This window comes from Chrysemys picta, chromosome 3 (genome assembly GCF_011386835.1).
Source record: "Chrysemys picta bellii isolate R12L10 chromosome 3, ASM1138683v2, whole genome shotgun sequence".
In the NCBI taxonomy this organism is placed as follows: domain Eukaryota; kingdom Metazoa; phylum Chordata; order Testudines; family Emydidae; genus Chrysemys; species Chrysemys picta.
Window position 1 is genome coordinate 55,990,633 of NC_088793.1, and position 15,626 is coordinate 56,006,258.

The following is a 15,626-nucleotide window of genomic DNA, read 5'->3' on the forward strand; positions in this document are numbered from 1 at the left end:
AAAGTGAGATCCATGATCCATCTCTTGAAGCAGACAGATGCGGGATCGAACAAATGCACCCTGAGCCCAATGGTCCTCAAGGACTCGAAGTTCCTCCCACTTCTCCCAGCATGCTCCGCAAAGGGATGGATCCCTGAGGCTGATGGCCAGATGCCTCTCCAGCTCCAAGACCTCCCACTCCAACTGCTCTATCGCCACATCCCTCCGCCAGCTGGTGCCCCAGGTGTAGTCGCAACAGAAGAGCTGGGCACACAGCTTCCCCACATCCCACCACCGCTGAGCAGAGGGAAAGGCGCACCTCTGCCCTCGCCAGGCCAGCCAGATCTCCCAGAAGGATGCCATAAAGCCCACGTCCTCCAGCAAGCTGTTATTAAAGTGCCAATAGGCCGGCCCCAGCCTCTCTGAGGTGAGAGAGGCCGTCATGGTCACCAAATGGTGATCCGAGAATGGGGCTGGCTGGATGCCGGAGGAGTGGGCCCATGAAAGATGATGGCGAGATAAGTAGATGCGGTCCAACTGGGAGTGGCGTGACCAATGTGCCTCCATCCAGACATAGGTGAACATTGACACATCGTCCAGGTGGTGGTCGCGCCAGACATCCACCAGGGAGTGATGGTCAACAATCTCCCGGAGGATGTCCACGGTGGCTGGGCACTGCTCGGTCCCCAAGCAGTCCCACTCTTCAAGGGTGGTGTTGAAATCCCCGCCCAGAACCAGGCACGTGCGAGGATCCAAAGAGTTGAGGAAGGTGGACACCTGCTGGAAAAAGTGCACCCACTCTGGACAGTCAATATAAACAAACTGTCTCATGGCCCGCCAGTGGATTATCCTGACAGGCTGCTTGCAGCCCGTGGGCCACAGGTTGCCCACCACTGTTCTAATGCCTGGGTGTGCCTCTTTTAACTCTTCTGCCCTTACATTCCTAGAGGATGAGTCAGCATTGCCACAGTGACCTCCAGCTCCCTTTTTGCAGCAGTTTCTCCTTCCCTTCCCCCTGCTTGCCCCCGTAAAGCACTGTTACCCTTCCTCCGGCAAGCCTGAACAATGTCCCCCTGCTTATGGTGCAGTGTGGTCATCCACACTAGAGTATGACTGTGCCACATAAAACCTTTTTAGCAAAGTTTTTATAAACTATATTGTCTGTAATATAGGTGGGACCATATGTGTCTGGGAAAGTTGACAGCAAATCTGTTAAAGAAAAGTGAGATTGCAGCTAGCATCTCATTCCTCAAATATATGATGGAAGGTATCCAGGTAAATTAGTACTGTTCTTGATTATATGTAGATGCTCAATCTACAAATGCACAGCCGTGTCTTGCATTCACTTCTGTTTCTGTACTTTAGCACTCAAAATCACACTTTTCCAGGTGCAATCTTAAAAGCTTTAATAATAGAAGATCAGACTGTGGTTGCTTAATGAGACTCTATTTTTTTTTTTAACCGAGAGAGAAAAGTTTGCAATACCAAACATACACTGATCTTCACCTTTATTTTGTCAAGCCTTGTGGTTTCAGTTAGCCAATTTCTGTTTAAATTTAATCTGAGATATATGTATGTAGGAAAGTCTTGTTTTGTGACTCCGAGCAGTTCTTTCATTTAGGTACATACATGTGATTATTTGATATCTATGCATTAACAAAGAGTGCAACATGATACTTTAGAATATGTTCCAGCAATTAATAACTGGGTCACCCAAGCCAGACCATAAACCTCCTGAAAGAGTCTACATAATATTATGCACTGCCATTCCAGACTTCTGTTCTTCTGGTTAACCTAGATGTTACTTCTGCAACATTCTTCCTTACCTTGGAATTGAATGCAGGAGATGGAGGAAGAGCTTCCCTCACAGTTTTCTCTCCAGCTCGACCATATCTTCACTTGACCTTAATCTTCACCAGTTGTTCGTTATTGATTATTCACTCAGAGGTTTTCAAACCTGACTTCTTTGTGGATATTAATTAAAGGCTTGTAATATATATGGGCTTGCTAGAGACTAATGGCTTATCCACTCCATATTTATATATAGTGTTATATAAATATACCTCACTCCCTTCACAATCAAGGGAACTGCAATTTGCAAAGGCCACAGGAATCAGTGTAGAGAATGAACTGCTTCATTATGGGTGTCTTGCTTTTTTGACCTATCATGTCCCACATCTAATGTAAATGAGGGAAAAAATTGAATTTAAGATGCTTGTATTATACATGCACCTTTGTGATTGTTATGCTTCGGTCAGCATGACAGTGAACCAGGCTATTCCTCAAGAATTTCAGAACAGTGTGATGGTCATCATTCACAATGTGGAGTGCAACTGTATGTGAAGGAGTATCCTTATTCCTAAATCAGCAATAGCCTTATTTCCTTTGTATTATATTTGATAGGAGTAGATCATTCAAAAACTTCTGGTAGGAGGTGGGTCAAAGGACCAATTTTATATTGGATGCTAATTTGGAGCCCTCATTCTTAATTTTCATTCTTGGATATGGTTCCTGATACCTGGAGATAACTTGATAGCAGGGCTGCATGGTTCCAACATGCAGCTTTGGTCGCTAAAAACTAATCTTGCAAGAATGGAAAAATCTATCCCCACCAAATATTGATGCATGGCTCAGCGATATGGCTGACCTCGCAGGTAACTAATGACTGGCATTCTGCAGAAAGGGAATGCCCGAAAAATTCAAAGCAATTTGGGCTGACTTTTTTGAGGTCTATGATTAATGTAGCCCCTGAAAATAGACATGTCGCTTCCCCTCCCCTCCCTTTATCTTACCGTCTTTATTTACTTTGTGTGTGATGATGAACCTGCTATTTTGGTATATTTGCTGTATTTGGAAAAATTCATAAAAATATAAATACAAGGAGTAGATCATGCAAGCCTTGAGCTTTATTGTTTTTACAAATATGGTATAAAGTATTCATGTATGTATACCTCTATATTATTTGAATTCGAGCCTTTTGTGAGGGGGAAAAAAATCTGTTTGCGTTAAGAAATGATTGGCTTGGATGGTGGCCAGAAGTTTAAACTTCTGTTCCTGTTCCTTCCATGAGCGGGGGAGGGGGCGGAGAGTACATCTAAAACAAGGCATTTTTCAAATGCACTTTCAAACTGAGTGGGATTGTAACATGTAGCAGGACCGCACCGTTTTGAGAAATGCTTTGTTCCCTTTGCAGAATGTAAACGGTGTGTGATAGCTACAGAACAAGTATTCAAGTTAGGGGCTGGATTGGTATTAAAACTTATTTAAATGTAACCCCCCCCCCCCTTATCATACCATATATCTAATGTCGCATATAAGGCACCTTTCTCTCACTGACGCCCCGGGGCACTAGCCAAAGGATAACCCAGCTCACCAACGGGGAATGGGAGAGAAGCAAGGGGAGGAGAGAGGGAAACAGCTTACTCAACTCTACTTAGCTACACCAACAAAGCAGGTGTTTCTTTGGGTGATCAGGAAACAGCCCCATTTTCACAATTCTCCTTTATTCCGACCCCCACCCCTCCAGCAGTTGTGCTATTTGGCCGCTTGCCTTGCAAACTCCAGCCTGAGCAAGGGGCAGCTAAAGATGGGGCTGTTCGGACATTTGACAGCATACCCACCCACTCCAACCCGCCATCCCCTACCGCGGCCCTCGGGCATCGTCAATGGAACGCAGCCACCAGCACAACCCAGCTGCGCTAAAATGGAACTTTAAAAAAATCACGAGAAAATAGCCGCTTCCCAGAGTCGCTCGCCCTGCTGAGCGATTTAATGTGATCCCAACCGGAGCCCTATCTCTGGCGAGGAACAAATAAGGTGTTAATTGCAGCCTCGCTGAGAAAATTGCTATTGTTCCACTCAGAGGCAGGCGGCAGTTTGAAAGCGAGGAGATGTGTTTTCCTTGCAGCGCTATATCACTTAATCTGCATCGCGGTGGCACATTGACAGCTTCGGGGGGCGGGAGGGGGGTTATGCTTTAAAAGAAAGAACAAGAGGAAGGAGATCAAGTGCTGGATTTACTCCCTCCTCCCCTCGCCTCCCTCCCAGCCTGTGAGTTTCTCTTACACTCGGTCGCAGCCAGCTCCAGCGGTGGGAACTGAGGCTGGAAAAACCTCTCAGCCGCAGAAAAATAACGTTTTTCGGACGTGCTTGGTTTTGAGTAGCCGTGACGTGCAAAACGCACCGTGGGCCCGGTCGCTAGAGCCGAGAGGAGAGTCTCTCTCTCTCTCTCACACACACACACACCACTGAGGAAGGAGAGAGGCGAGCAGAGCGCCCGGGTGCGCCCGGGCTGGAGCGGGAGAGCGGGGCGCGCACGGGCACCCTAGGCTGGAGAGGGAGAGCGGGGCGCGCAGCGCGCGCGCACTCACACACAGCGGAGAAGGAGAGCGGGGCCCGCACAGCACCCCCACACGCTGGAGAGGGATTGCGGGGCGCGCACACCCCACCGGAGAGGCTCCGACGGGCAGCCGAGCGCACAGGCGCACACGGGAGCGCGCGCACACACAGACTCTCTCACACGCTGACTGACTTGCTCTCTTTCTAACACACACACACAGAGCTTTACTATCTCTCTCCCGCTGTACTCCCTCCTCACTCAGCATTCAAACAGCTTGCCGACATCACCAGCCAAGGATTTTTTTTCCCCAGCCGCTGTCCGTCCATCAGTACCTGAGGGGGGAGGAGGAGCAGGGAGAAAAGCGGAATAAGAATAAGTATATTCATAATAATAACAGCAGCCAAAACCCACCACCCACATCTGCGTTAGGGCAGCAGTAGCCTGTAGGTCTCCTCTCAGCTCATCGCTTGCCTGGTATCTCCGCCGATCGGTTTGTTGGGTTAGACTTTGGTTCAAGTTAAAAAAAAAATCTTCGCTCTTCAGCCAGGTCCATTTCCCCACCCCCTGCAGTCTCTCTGGTTTGGGGCTTTTTCTTTCCCTTCACATGGTGGATTTGGTGGATCCGGAGCCAAAGCTTTGCGCGTGCTGGGGTTTCCTCTCTGCCTGTGTTTTTTTGTTGTTGTTGTTTTTTTCTTCTTCTTCGTCTCTCCTTTAAATCTTGGTTTTGAACCTCAGCCTGGGAAAATGGGAAACGGTGCTTCCGACAGAAGGGGAATCTCTCCATCACTGTTGTTGGGACGTGTGCCTGTGGTGCTAGTGTTTTAGAGAAATAGCCTGACAGCTTTCGGAGTGGAAGGTAAGGGTGTCCAGGGGCATTTTCCATTTCCCATTTCCAGGGATTATGACTGTAGAGCTGTTAGCTCGGGATTCCGGGGAGGAGGAGGAGGAGGCGGCGGCGGCGGCGGCGGAGGAGGAGGACAGGCTGTTGCTGAACGATAAAGAGAGCCTACACATGCAGAATTATCTCTGCATTTAGTTCTACCCTACAGTTTAAAAGTTAGAGAAGTCGGGTTTGCGACAGGTCTGCTTCCCTGAGAGTAATTTCCAGCGAGACCAAGAAAACCTGAGGTTTGTGCATGACTAGGGTAATTTTATGAGGAGTGGGAATCTTAGCTTAATAGGAAGTTAAAATAAGGGAAGTCAGTGGGTCTTCTGTTGGGGAAAAATAAGTGGAGTGATGGCGCCGTCTATGTTCGACCAAACTACAGTGTCACCTAGAAAATCAGTTGGGGATTATCCAAACTAAACGCCTGTTTGCTTTTCAGCAGAGGAGATTTCTTCCAAAATGGGCAACCTTAAACCTTGGTGGCCGTTCTTTAAACCCCCACCACCACCTAAAAGAAAGATCGTTTAATCATTAGTGCCTTATGTTTTCGCTGAGCAGCTTCACTTTTGTATTTAGCACTATTGTAAGCAAAATGAAATCCTGCCTATTCATGCAGAGAGCGATAATTTAAAGTAGTATTTTGTTTCAGTAGGTTTGCATGAACAAACGTAATTAAAATGATGGCTATTAGACTTGGTTTCCTCGTGGAAAACAGCCTAGCACTGCGGACGTCTTTATTTTTCCAGTGCAAATATTGCACAGGAGGAAAAGTCAGGGGCTTTTATTTTAAAATGATTAAGAAAAAAACCCTCTTTGGTCTCCAGATTATAAAATGAATCCTTTTTCATGGGTAGAATTCCTAATTTAGACACTTACTGTCACATTGGCTTTCAACGCCTACACCATCCTGAATAATACTGCGCAGGGCTGCATTGCCTGCAAAGTGCTACAGCAAATTTTGTAGAGAGGAAATTATTTCCAGAACTGCCTATTCATTTCTATTTTTTAAAAAAACCGTTAACTGCTCTCTCGACCTTATTTCCAGAAGGATGAATTTGTTACTCATTGAGATGCACGTTCGGAAAAGGGAAAATCCAATAGTTTGGATAGATCCGGCGGCTGCTCCAATTTTTTTAAACCGCAGCTATAAAGAGGGTTAGAGTTGGTGCTGCTTTGCCCATCTCAAGATTTAGAGTTTGAATTATAATCTGGGAAATACAAAAATCTCTTACAGGGCATTTAATCCGCCGATTTGTTCTGTGTTATGCAATGGGGGACGAAAGATGCCTTGCCATTTGGTGGGGGAGATGAAAGCTAGGCAAAGACACACGTTAAAACTCAGTAACTGTGTATGTGTCTGTATGTCTGTCTCTGTTTACAGAGCAACAGTGGAAGAGGCTGAAATCTAAAGAGTTTTTTAATTAACTTGGCATCACTTTTGTCTGCTCACATTTGTAAACAGAAAGCGAAAAGACACTCATTGATAAGAGATAAGCAACTTCTCAAAGGTTAAAGCTGAAAACATTCAAGTTTTATTTTTTGGATAACAGAGGTAAATATAACCAAAGGTTCACTTTATTATCCTAGGCCACTGTTAGAGAACAGAAGATGTGAAGGCTGTTTCCGCGGAGGGGGCCAATAAAAGAGCTTTAGTTGGAGATACTAGCAGAGAAAATGTAATCTGTCTTTCATCATTCAAGCGCACATATGCAAAATACAGTAGATAACCATACTGTACAAAACAGTCTTAATAAAGGGCAACTTAGAGACCCAGTTCGGTCCAGTTATACAGGTCCTGCTATAGCATTGCTCTCTATACAGCTCCTTTGGCTATAAATACTAATATACTTATCAACGTTATCTACTCCAAGAGGTTATATCACATTGAAATGATTGTCTTTAAAATGATTGGTCTCAATGGCGGTGTCAGGCAACGACAATTTCCCTCTATCTAACCATCTATATTTCTTTCCCGGATAACAGTTTCAAGATTTTATTAACACATATTAATCTCAGTGTTTCCTCTCCGGATTTTCTTTTTACAGAGACCTTTGTATACCAGGTGGCCACTGCAGAGGGATGTAGACATATGGGAGATAATGTTCCATCTGTAGCAAATAATTTGTGCATTTTTAAATTATGACTGTAATTCATCACAATTACTTCTCAGTCTTAATAGAAAAAATAATATGTAACAACAGCTGTTACCAGCTTTTCTGATCTGGTCTAGTGAAATTCTGTGCATATATATAAACGGTGCCTAGGCTGTTGATTTACTTTTTAATAAATAAATAAATAAATAGATAGATAGATAGTCCTTCTTCTGGTCCACCAGATGAAAGTCTCTGACTTTTATCTAAATTTAATAGTTCCAGATCACGCCAAATACATGCTAGACAACGGAGGGCATTCCACTTAATAATCTAATAAATGTTTTTTTTTTTTATTTGAATTTAGGGAATTTGACTGTTGTGATGGCCACGTGATGGCGCTGTTCACACAGCATCAAACAATTTCCTTGTGTTAAAAAATAAAAATTACTTGCCCTTCTTTTTGAAGAGGGTTCTAACTGGAATCTTGAAAACAGCTGGCTGGAATATTGGAAGGAGTTTGATTTTCAATGCGTGAAGAATTCTACTTGCATTTTTATTTCATTTCATTTTCTACAGGCCAAATGACATAGGATGAAGGCTGTTCGTAATTTGCTGATTTATATATTTTCCACCTATCTACTGGTTATGTTTGGATTTAATGCTGCCCAAGACTTCTGGTGTTCCACGCTGGTGAAGGGAGTCATTTATGGATCGTATTCTCTAAGTGAAATGTTTCCTAAAAACTTTACAAACTGCACTTGGACGCTGGAAAATCCAGATCCGACCAAATATAGTATTTACCTGAAATTTTCCAAAAAGGACTTCAGCTGCTCCAACTTTTCCCTTTTGGCTTATCAGTTTGATCATTTTTCCCATGAAAAAATAAAGGATCTTTTAAAAAATAACCATTCTATAATGCAGCTCTGCGATTCCAAGAATGCTTTTGTATTTCTGCAATATGATAAGAATTTTATTCAAATACGCCGGGTCTATCCCATCGATTTCCCAGGATTACACAAAAAGGAAGAAGAACAAAAATCCTTCTTTGAGTTTTTGGTGTTGAATAAGGTGAGCCCGAGCCAGTTTGGTTGCCATGTATTGTGCACTTGGCTAGAGAACTGCCTGAAGTCCGAGAACGGGAGAACTGAGTCCTGTGGGATCATGTATACAAAATGTACCTGCCCTCAGCATTTGGGAGAATGGGGAATAGACGACCAGTCCCTGGTGTTGCTCAGCAATGTGGTGCTGCCCCTCAATGAGCAGACGGAGGGGTGTCTGACCCAGGAGCTGCAAACTACCCAGGTCTGCAACCTTAGCAAAGAAGCTAAACGGCCGCCAAAAGAAGGTAGGTGTTTCTAATGGGGTCTCAAAGGTCTATTTCAATCTCAAATCACTATCTAGGGTTCTGCTCTTGCCTCTCGTTGATAGTTAAACTTATCTGACTTGCACTCCACACTAGTTGTGGGGTCTGCTGCTAACCTCCAGCCCGCTCCCATGAAAGGGCTAGGGAGAACTGCAGACACATCCTCAAACCACTTACACGGGGCAGGATGTTATTTTAAAATTAATCTCATCTCCAACATACAATTCTGATTCCTACTAAAAGATAATTTATACTTCAATGGGGATTTAAGCTGTCGCTGTTCTCAGCTCTCACTTACAATAATGCGGACACATTGTGAGCCAGTTCTCCCTCTTTTATTGCAACCACCCAGCAATAAAATCTTATTCCCTTTGATGTTACTCCTTGACTTGGCAGGAAAGAGATTTCCAAAGGCATGCGGGCAACCCGACTTAAGTACCAGGACCCTAAACGCCAACAGGGTCTGACCTCGAAACTGCACAAGTACCAAGCGAATAGCAAATTCTGCCTCAATTTGTGGCTCAGGGAGACGTATTGCACCCTGCAATGTCACCCACATGCTCCCTTGGTCAATAGAGAGACGCATGTGGGCGGCCCCAGCTCCAGGGGGGATGATGGCTTTGCACGTGTGCTAATAACACGCGGCTGATATCGTAATCACCTGAGTTTGGAAAAGCGGGAGGGCGTGGAAGGTCCGGAAGCTGTGGATCCGGTCATCACAGCAGCCACCCAATTATAGTAATTAGGGTCTACGTTCCTTTTTGTCTTTCTTAATACCTGGTGTTCTAGACATATTAATGCTTTGTGTACAGAGCAAGGGCAAGCTGATTTATTAAGGAAGATCCTAGAGACACGCCGTGGTTTGGAAGCTGCAGAGAAAGGGAGACACGTGAGGTTAAAATACAGTTATCAAATGAGAAATGCAAAACAGAGAAATCTCTAGAGATAAGGAGAAAAGCCGCCGCCGCCTGGCTGGGAATTGGAGCTCGAGGGCAGCTATTTGAGAGGGGCTGAATTTGCCCCCTGCACAGGCATGAATCACTGAGCCAGGCTATTGCATTTTAATGCAGGAAATGTTTCCTCTCTCCCTGGTTTCTGCATGGCCACAAAGCTCCCTGTCTAGGAGCCAAACTCCCAGCCCCTCTAATAGAAGTTGCCTTTGTGAAGGAATGTAACATTGACACGTTGTTAGGAGAGGATTTTCTTTAAGGGCAGCCAAGCCTGAGCGGTGTGGGAGAAGAAAAGCTGAACTACTTGCTTCAGCTGTGCACTGCCAAAGGCACTTTGAAGAAATAGGGGGGAGGTGGTCGGGGGGAGGCGAGGTTCTCCCGTGGTTGTCCTGCGGGTCAGTGTTTCTCCAAACGGTTAACAGCTCGGAGAAGAAAACAAAGTGATTTTAAATTACCGGAATGCTTGTCTCTTGTAAAAGTCCCAGAGAAACCCTTGCAACGGTAGGGATGGTATTTAGCATCATTTAAAGCTAATTAGTGTCCCTTAGAATCAGAAACTTCCCCAACAATGTGATGTTAGAAGCTGACTATTAAGACAATTAAGCCGCAGAAAGTGTTTCGGCTTCTCTCTGCGCGGAGACTGGGGAACCTATTAAGGTTTCCAGGCGCTAATTGTTGGAAGCGTTGCGGGCTTTAACCCACTCCTGCGAGCAGCTGAACAAGCCCCCCGCGTCCAGTTTGCCCACTGAGCTTCTCCAAAGGCAGCAGCTGGCAGGCAAAGTTGCTGCCTGCGCAGTGGGGGTGATTTACTGAGAATTTGCTTGTCAGGATGGTGAGGGACGCATGAAGATAGCGCTAGGATTTAGAGGGGCTGTAATGGGGCTCTCAGCATGTTTTCTAAACGAACAATAGTAGTTGTATTAGAGACTGAAAAGATAGGTTTGCTGGTTTTCCGACAGAGAAAAATAAGAGACTGAATGCAATAAAAATGCCGGGCCAAAGAGAAGGGCCTAAGAATAACAATCCTGGTGTTAAGGTTGCCCACATTTTAATGGACCTGAACAAGTCAACTTTAAATGTCAATGGGCAAACATATTGGAGTAGCCTCAAATATAACGAGCATGGCCCCCAGGCTTGGCTTTCCACCTGCGAAAGTCCAGGTTTTCTAGACAGAAGTAATAACCTGACTGAAGGGGTCACGCAAGAAGAGCATTTGTGGTATCATTCTTCAGCGGCTGCATTTTGCACATAATTAAATTTTAAGTGTGAAAGAGATGACACTTCCCGTACCATATTTTTGTAATCTATTGATTGCTGCATTTTATGGGATAGAAGGGGTGAGAAATTCAAGCACAGAGATGTCAAAATCATGTTTGCAAAATCTGTCCGGGGTTTTTCAAAATATGCTGAACTTCAGAGGAATGTATGTGTAACATACTCAACAAAGATGTTTCTCAAACTGTGCTTAGTGGACTGAAGAGAGAAAGCTAGGGACAACTAAGTTTTATTTCTGCATCTTGGAATATGAATGTCTAGAACATGCCTCAAAATGTTTCAATTTCAATCATATTTTATTTTAATTCTTACCCTATTTATGTCATTTCTGGATCATTATATTAGTAGGATAAACTTCATTATTAAAGGGGAAACTCCCTAAATGTTTTGTAGAAGGATAAATATTCTATTTTTCCAGTGTAGGTGGCAGCTTGTTTACTTTATGTTGTTGGAATATTTAACAGACTAATATAAGGTTTTTTTCGCTCCTGCTGATGATAGCTCATCTCAATTGATTGGCCTCAATCATACAGTTGGTATGGCTACTCCCACCTTTTCATGTTCTCTGTATGTATAAATATCTTCTTTCTGTGTGTTCCATTCTATGCATCCGATGAAATGGGCTGTAGCCCATGAAAGCTTATGCTCAAATAAATTTGTTAGTCTCTAAGGTGCCTCAAGTACTCCTGTTCTTTTTGCGGATACAGACTAACCCGTCTGCTACTCTGAAACCTGTCATTTTTTATCATTTCATTCCTTTTGTACAATTGGATTTGATTCATTGGACTGTTATCTTAAAGTTGTAATGTATTTTATCAATTACAAAATTAAGGCTTTGAGGTAACGTTTAATAGCAGTAGACTGCTTATTTTGCATTCAATTTAAAGTATTTGTTTACCAGCTTTTCCCGTGGATAAATAATCTACATGAGAGGTATTATAGTTCTGTGTTTTCTACATAGAAACCATACACAAAAATTGTACCAATGACTTGCCGCTGAGTTAAATCTATGTCACGTAGATATATTTGTATGTAAAATTGTGATTGATAGGTTGTGTATGACATCAATTTAAGATTCAAAATGTACATTATTCTTTGCATGAACATTATGAATTTTGCCACTTATATCTGAAAACATCTACACATAAGATGCCAAGTATGTTTCTGCGGGTGAGCTGATTGAGGTTAGATTGGAACTGTTAAAAATATTTATGTTGAACAACCCAGACAAAGGGAAACACTGTTGACAACTGTGGTGGTAAGATACACTAACAAAACTATTGTTGGTACTAACTTGGAACTTAGTGGGAGTTGAGGTTACTCGGCATTTCTTGGGATGAGGTCAGAGCCTTGCAGGATTGGGCTTCAAGGCCTTGATCTTCAAAGGTATTGAGGCTCCTCACTTCCATTGGAATCATTTCTCATAGCATTGTCTCTTGTCTCAGCATTCTTCAGAGGTTTATAATAGTACTAAAATATTTCAATGCTGACTTTTTAGGACAGATTTTGCAGAGGGCTGACAGCCTTCTTCAGTGTGATAAATACTCTCAAGTTCTTCAGATTCTCCTCCATTGGGCCTGACTATATGAGGTTATAAGCCAAACTGTTCTTTGTTCTTATATTCTAAATTGTAGTAATAGTCATACTGGGTCAGACCAATGATCCATCTAGCCCGTATCCTATCTTCCAACAATGGCCAGTGCTAAGTGCTTCAGAGGGAATGAACGGAACAGGCAATCATTGAGTGATCCATCATCTGTTGTCCATGTCCAGCTTCTGGCAAACAGGCTATGGCCACTCAGAGCATGGTTTTGCATCCCTGCTCATCTTGGCAAATAGCCATTAATGGATCTATCCTCCATTTAGAAGCATATTGTATCCTCCGTTTAGAAGCACCTAGAAAAGAATACAACTGTTTTTACCTCTGAAGTTTTTTCACTATTTTGAAAGTGCTAAATGACTTACTAAAAGAGATTAAAGCCAGAGTTTTCCCCTCCTACAGCTTGATGTATTTTACCTGACAACCACACAATGGGTAGTTGTTTGTCCAATGGGGGGCAGATGTTTAGCAATAGGAGGAATTAGCTTAAACAAGGAAGCTGAACCTATTATCTTCCAAACAATATACTTCTGGAAACACGTAGTATAACCAATACTTCTGCAATACATAAAAACAACAAGGAGTCCAGTGGCACCTTAAAGAATAACAGATTTATTTGGGTATAAGCTTTCGTGGGTAAAAAACCCAATTCTTCAGATGGATGGACATGCAGATACCATCCATGCATCTGAAGAAGTGTTTTTTTTACCCATGAAAGTTTATGCCCAAATAAATGTTAGACTTTAAGATGCCACCGGACTCCTTGTTGTTTTTGTGGATTAACACAGACTAACATGGCTACCCCCTGATACTTGACTGCAATACATAGGATCAGTGACACCAGAGATAATCTAGCAACACGAAAATGGGTCACATTTTTGTTAAGATGCAAATCTATTGTATTTGAATGTATGTAATGTACAATCAGGCTTTTCTTTAGTACTACTTTTGAGTAGTAGCACTACTTCTATTTAGACGGGACAAAGCACTAGCAAATATACTGTATGGATAATTGCTGCACTGGAGGGGGACTGAACTAAATAACCCAATAGGGTTTCTTCTCTTGATCTTGTATGTTACATATCCAAGTTTTCTCATGCAGTTTTTAGTCAACATACATAGGAACCCTATTCCACAATTGTTTCATACATGAGTAGGCACCTCTATAAATTCAGCAGGAATAACTTGCATGAGTGAGGGTGGCAGGCTCAGGATTATACTCCTTCTGGTTACTACAAGAAAATATTACATTATTTTTTGTTTTATAATACTTATGTGATAGTGACTAAAGTTTACAATCTTATTCCACATTCTTGTCTCATTACAAACAATTTCCTTCAGTACTCTACTGCCACAGAGCAACTATAGGTGTTTACTGCTCTTCTCCAAAGTAATTCTAGTTAAGGGGGAGGGGATGAGAAATTCAGATTAATTGGGTCTTGGCAATTGGCAATCTAGGGCTGCCCTTTGGCCTGATTTTTGCATTACTTGCTCATCCACTGTGAAATGATTTCAATGGGATTTCTGAGTACACAGGAAATGTAGTGTTAGTCACTTTGTCACAAATTCCAATAGCATATGCACTGGCATCTGAACACATCAGCGGCAGGCTCTTTTCTGATTTCAGACATGAAGATACCAAGAGCATCAGAAAGGGAAGACTTACTGTACCACACGTCTCCTTAAATTCACACATTTGACACATTATTCAGTGGTAGAAAGTAAGTGTGCAAATTACTTGTAAAGTTTACATAGAATATTTACACATTTATACACTCTTCCATCTATGACAACATTTTCATTTTCATATTTGAGAAATAAATGAAATGCAGCACTGGCCAAACCTGTCCCAAGGCCAACACAAGATTGCTACCATATAGCAATAATGCTGTATTATATCATAATATGGCTTCATCAAAGAATTAAAATGTAAAGTTATAGTATACAAAAGGTGTAGAGGAGGGGAAATATGCCCATGCAGGACAAAAAAGGCAGAATGGAGCCTAATACACCTCTACCTCAATATAACGCTATCCTCGGGAGCCAAAAAATCTTACCGCGTTATAGGCGAAACCGTGTTATATCGGACTTGCTTTGATCCACCGGAGTGCGCAGCCCCCCCCTCCCCCGGAGCGCTGCTTTACTGCGTTATATCCAAATTCATGTTATATCGGGTTGTGTTATATTGGGGTAGAGGTGTATATTTGTATTGGGATATGCAATATTTAATGTGCAACTAGTATTCCAGTCTGGATCAACATTTAGAAGGAACTAAAATAACTAATTCTATCTTCCAAAGCATTGAATCAGTACAAAGAACTACTTAGAAAGCTTTTATAGGAAAAGAGAGAGAGAGAGTGTGTGTACAGTAGTTCTTTCATCCATGACCTGAGAATGCAAGTTGCGATGGGAAGATAAGCATGAGTGGAACACCACACATTTCAGCTTTATGTGGATAGTTACTAGAATAATTAAATAAACATTTGTATCAAATTTAATACAAGATATTCTTTAAAAAAAAAAACTGGCATGTTGTTTACAAGTAGCTTGATCTCACCAAGAATATAAAATACAAAGAAAGAAGTGATTTTTTTATACATGAGGCTGATTCTTGATAAAATGAACATCCAGGTTATTTTCTTCAAAAATTAATGACAGTTGCATTTTTCTGCTCACTTGGTCTGGTCCAAAGCCCACAAGTCAATTCAGAGGTTCCTGTTGACTTCAATAGACTTTGGATCAGGCCTATTATGAGTTATTTCATTAGACAGTGATAAGCAACTCAACTCCTTATGATTTCAATGGATGTTTAGGTTATGCTGCACCTCTCACAATCAGAACCTTGAAAATTTGATTTCAGATATTCTTTGAAGTAAATGATAGCTCTGTGAAAGAAACAGTTAATGATCAGAATATCTTTTAATTAGTAACACCTACCTTTGTCAAGGATTACATGCTGTTATTGCCAAGGATTGTATTTAAGTCCAATATATTGATCATTTCCATTCCTTTAATTTTAGCAGCTTATAAAACCTTACTACTTGTATTTGTTTGTTTGTTTAAAGTTTTCATATAATGCACTCACACTCGTGCACAGCCACTGACTTCAGTGGACTTTGGGTCAGCCCTTGAAAGATCTTC

The 15,626-nt window shown here is 42.4% G+C and overlaps 1 protein-coding gene across 8 annotated transcripts in view; it reads left to right on the forward strand.

Annotated features, from left to right (window-relative positions):
* Positions 1-4,210: 4,210 nt before the first annotated feature.
* ADGRB3 (adhesion G protein-coupled receptor B3) overlaps positions 4,211-15,626 on the forward strand; it is a 602,553-nt gene continuing 591,137 nt past the window's right edge. For 4 of the 8 annotated variants that reach the window (XM_008178161.4, XM_005280089.5, XM_008178164.4 and 1 more), the window contains exons 1-2: positions 4,211-5,174; positions 7,874-8,642. In XM_008178161.4, the coding sequence (XP_008176383.1) occupies positions 7,889-8,642 (754 nt within the window). In that variant the 5' untranslated portion in view covers positions 4,211-5,174; positions 7,874-7,888. Of the gene's footprint in view, positions 5,175-5,254; positions 5,447-6,644; positions 6,757-7,661; positions 8,643-15,626 lie in introns of those variants that run through there. The other 4 variants (XM_008178166.4, XM_008178163.4, XM_065587940.1 and 1 more) reach the window with 4 other exon arrangements.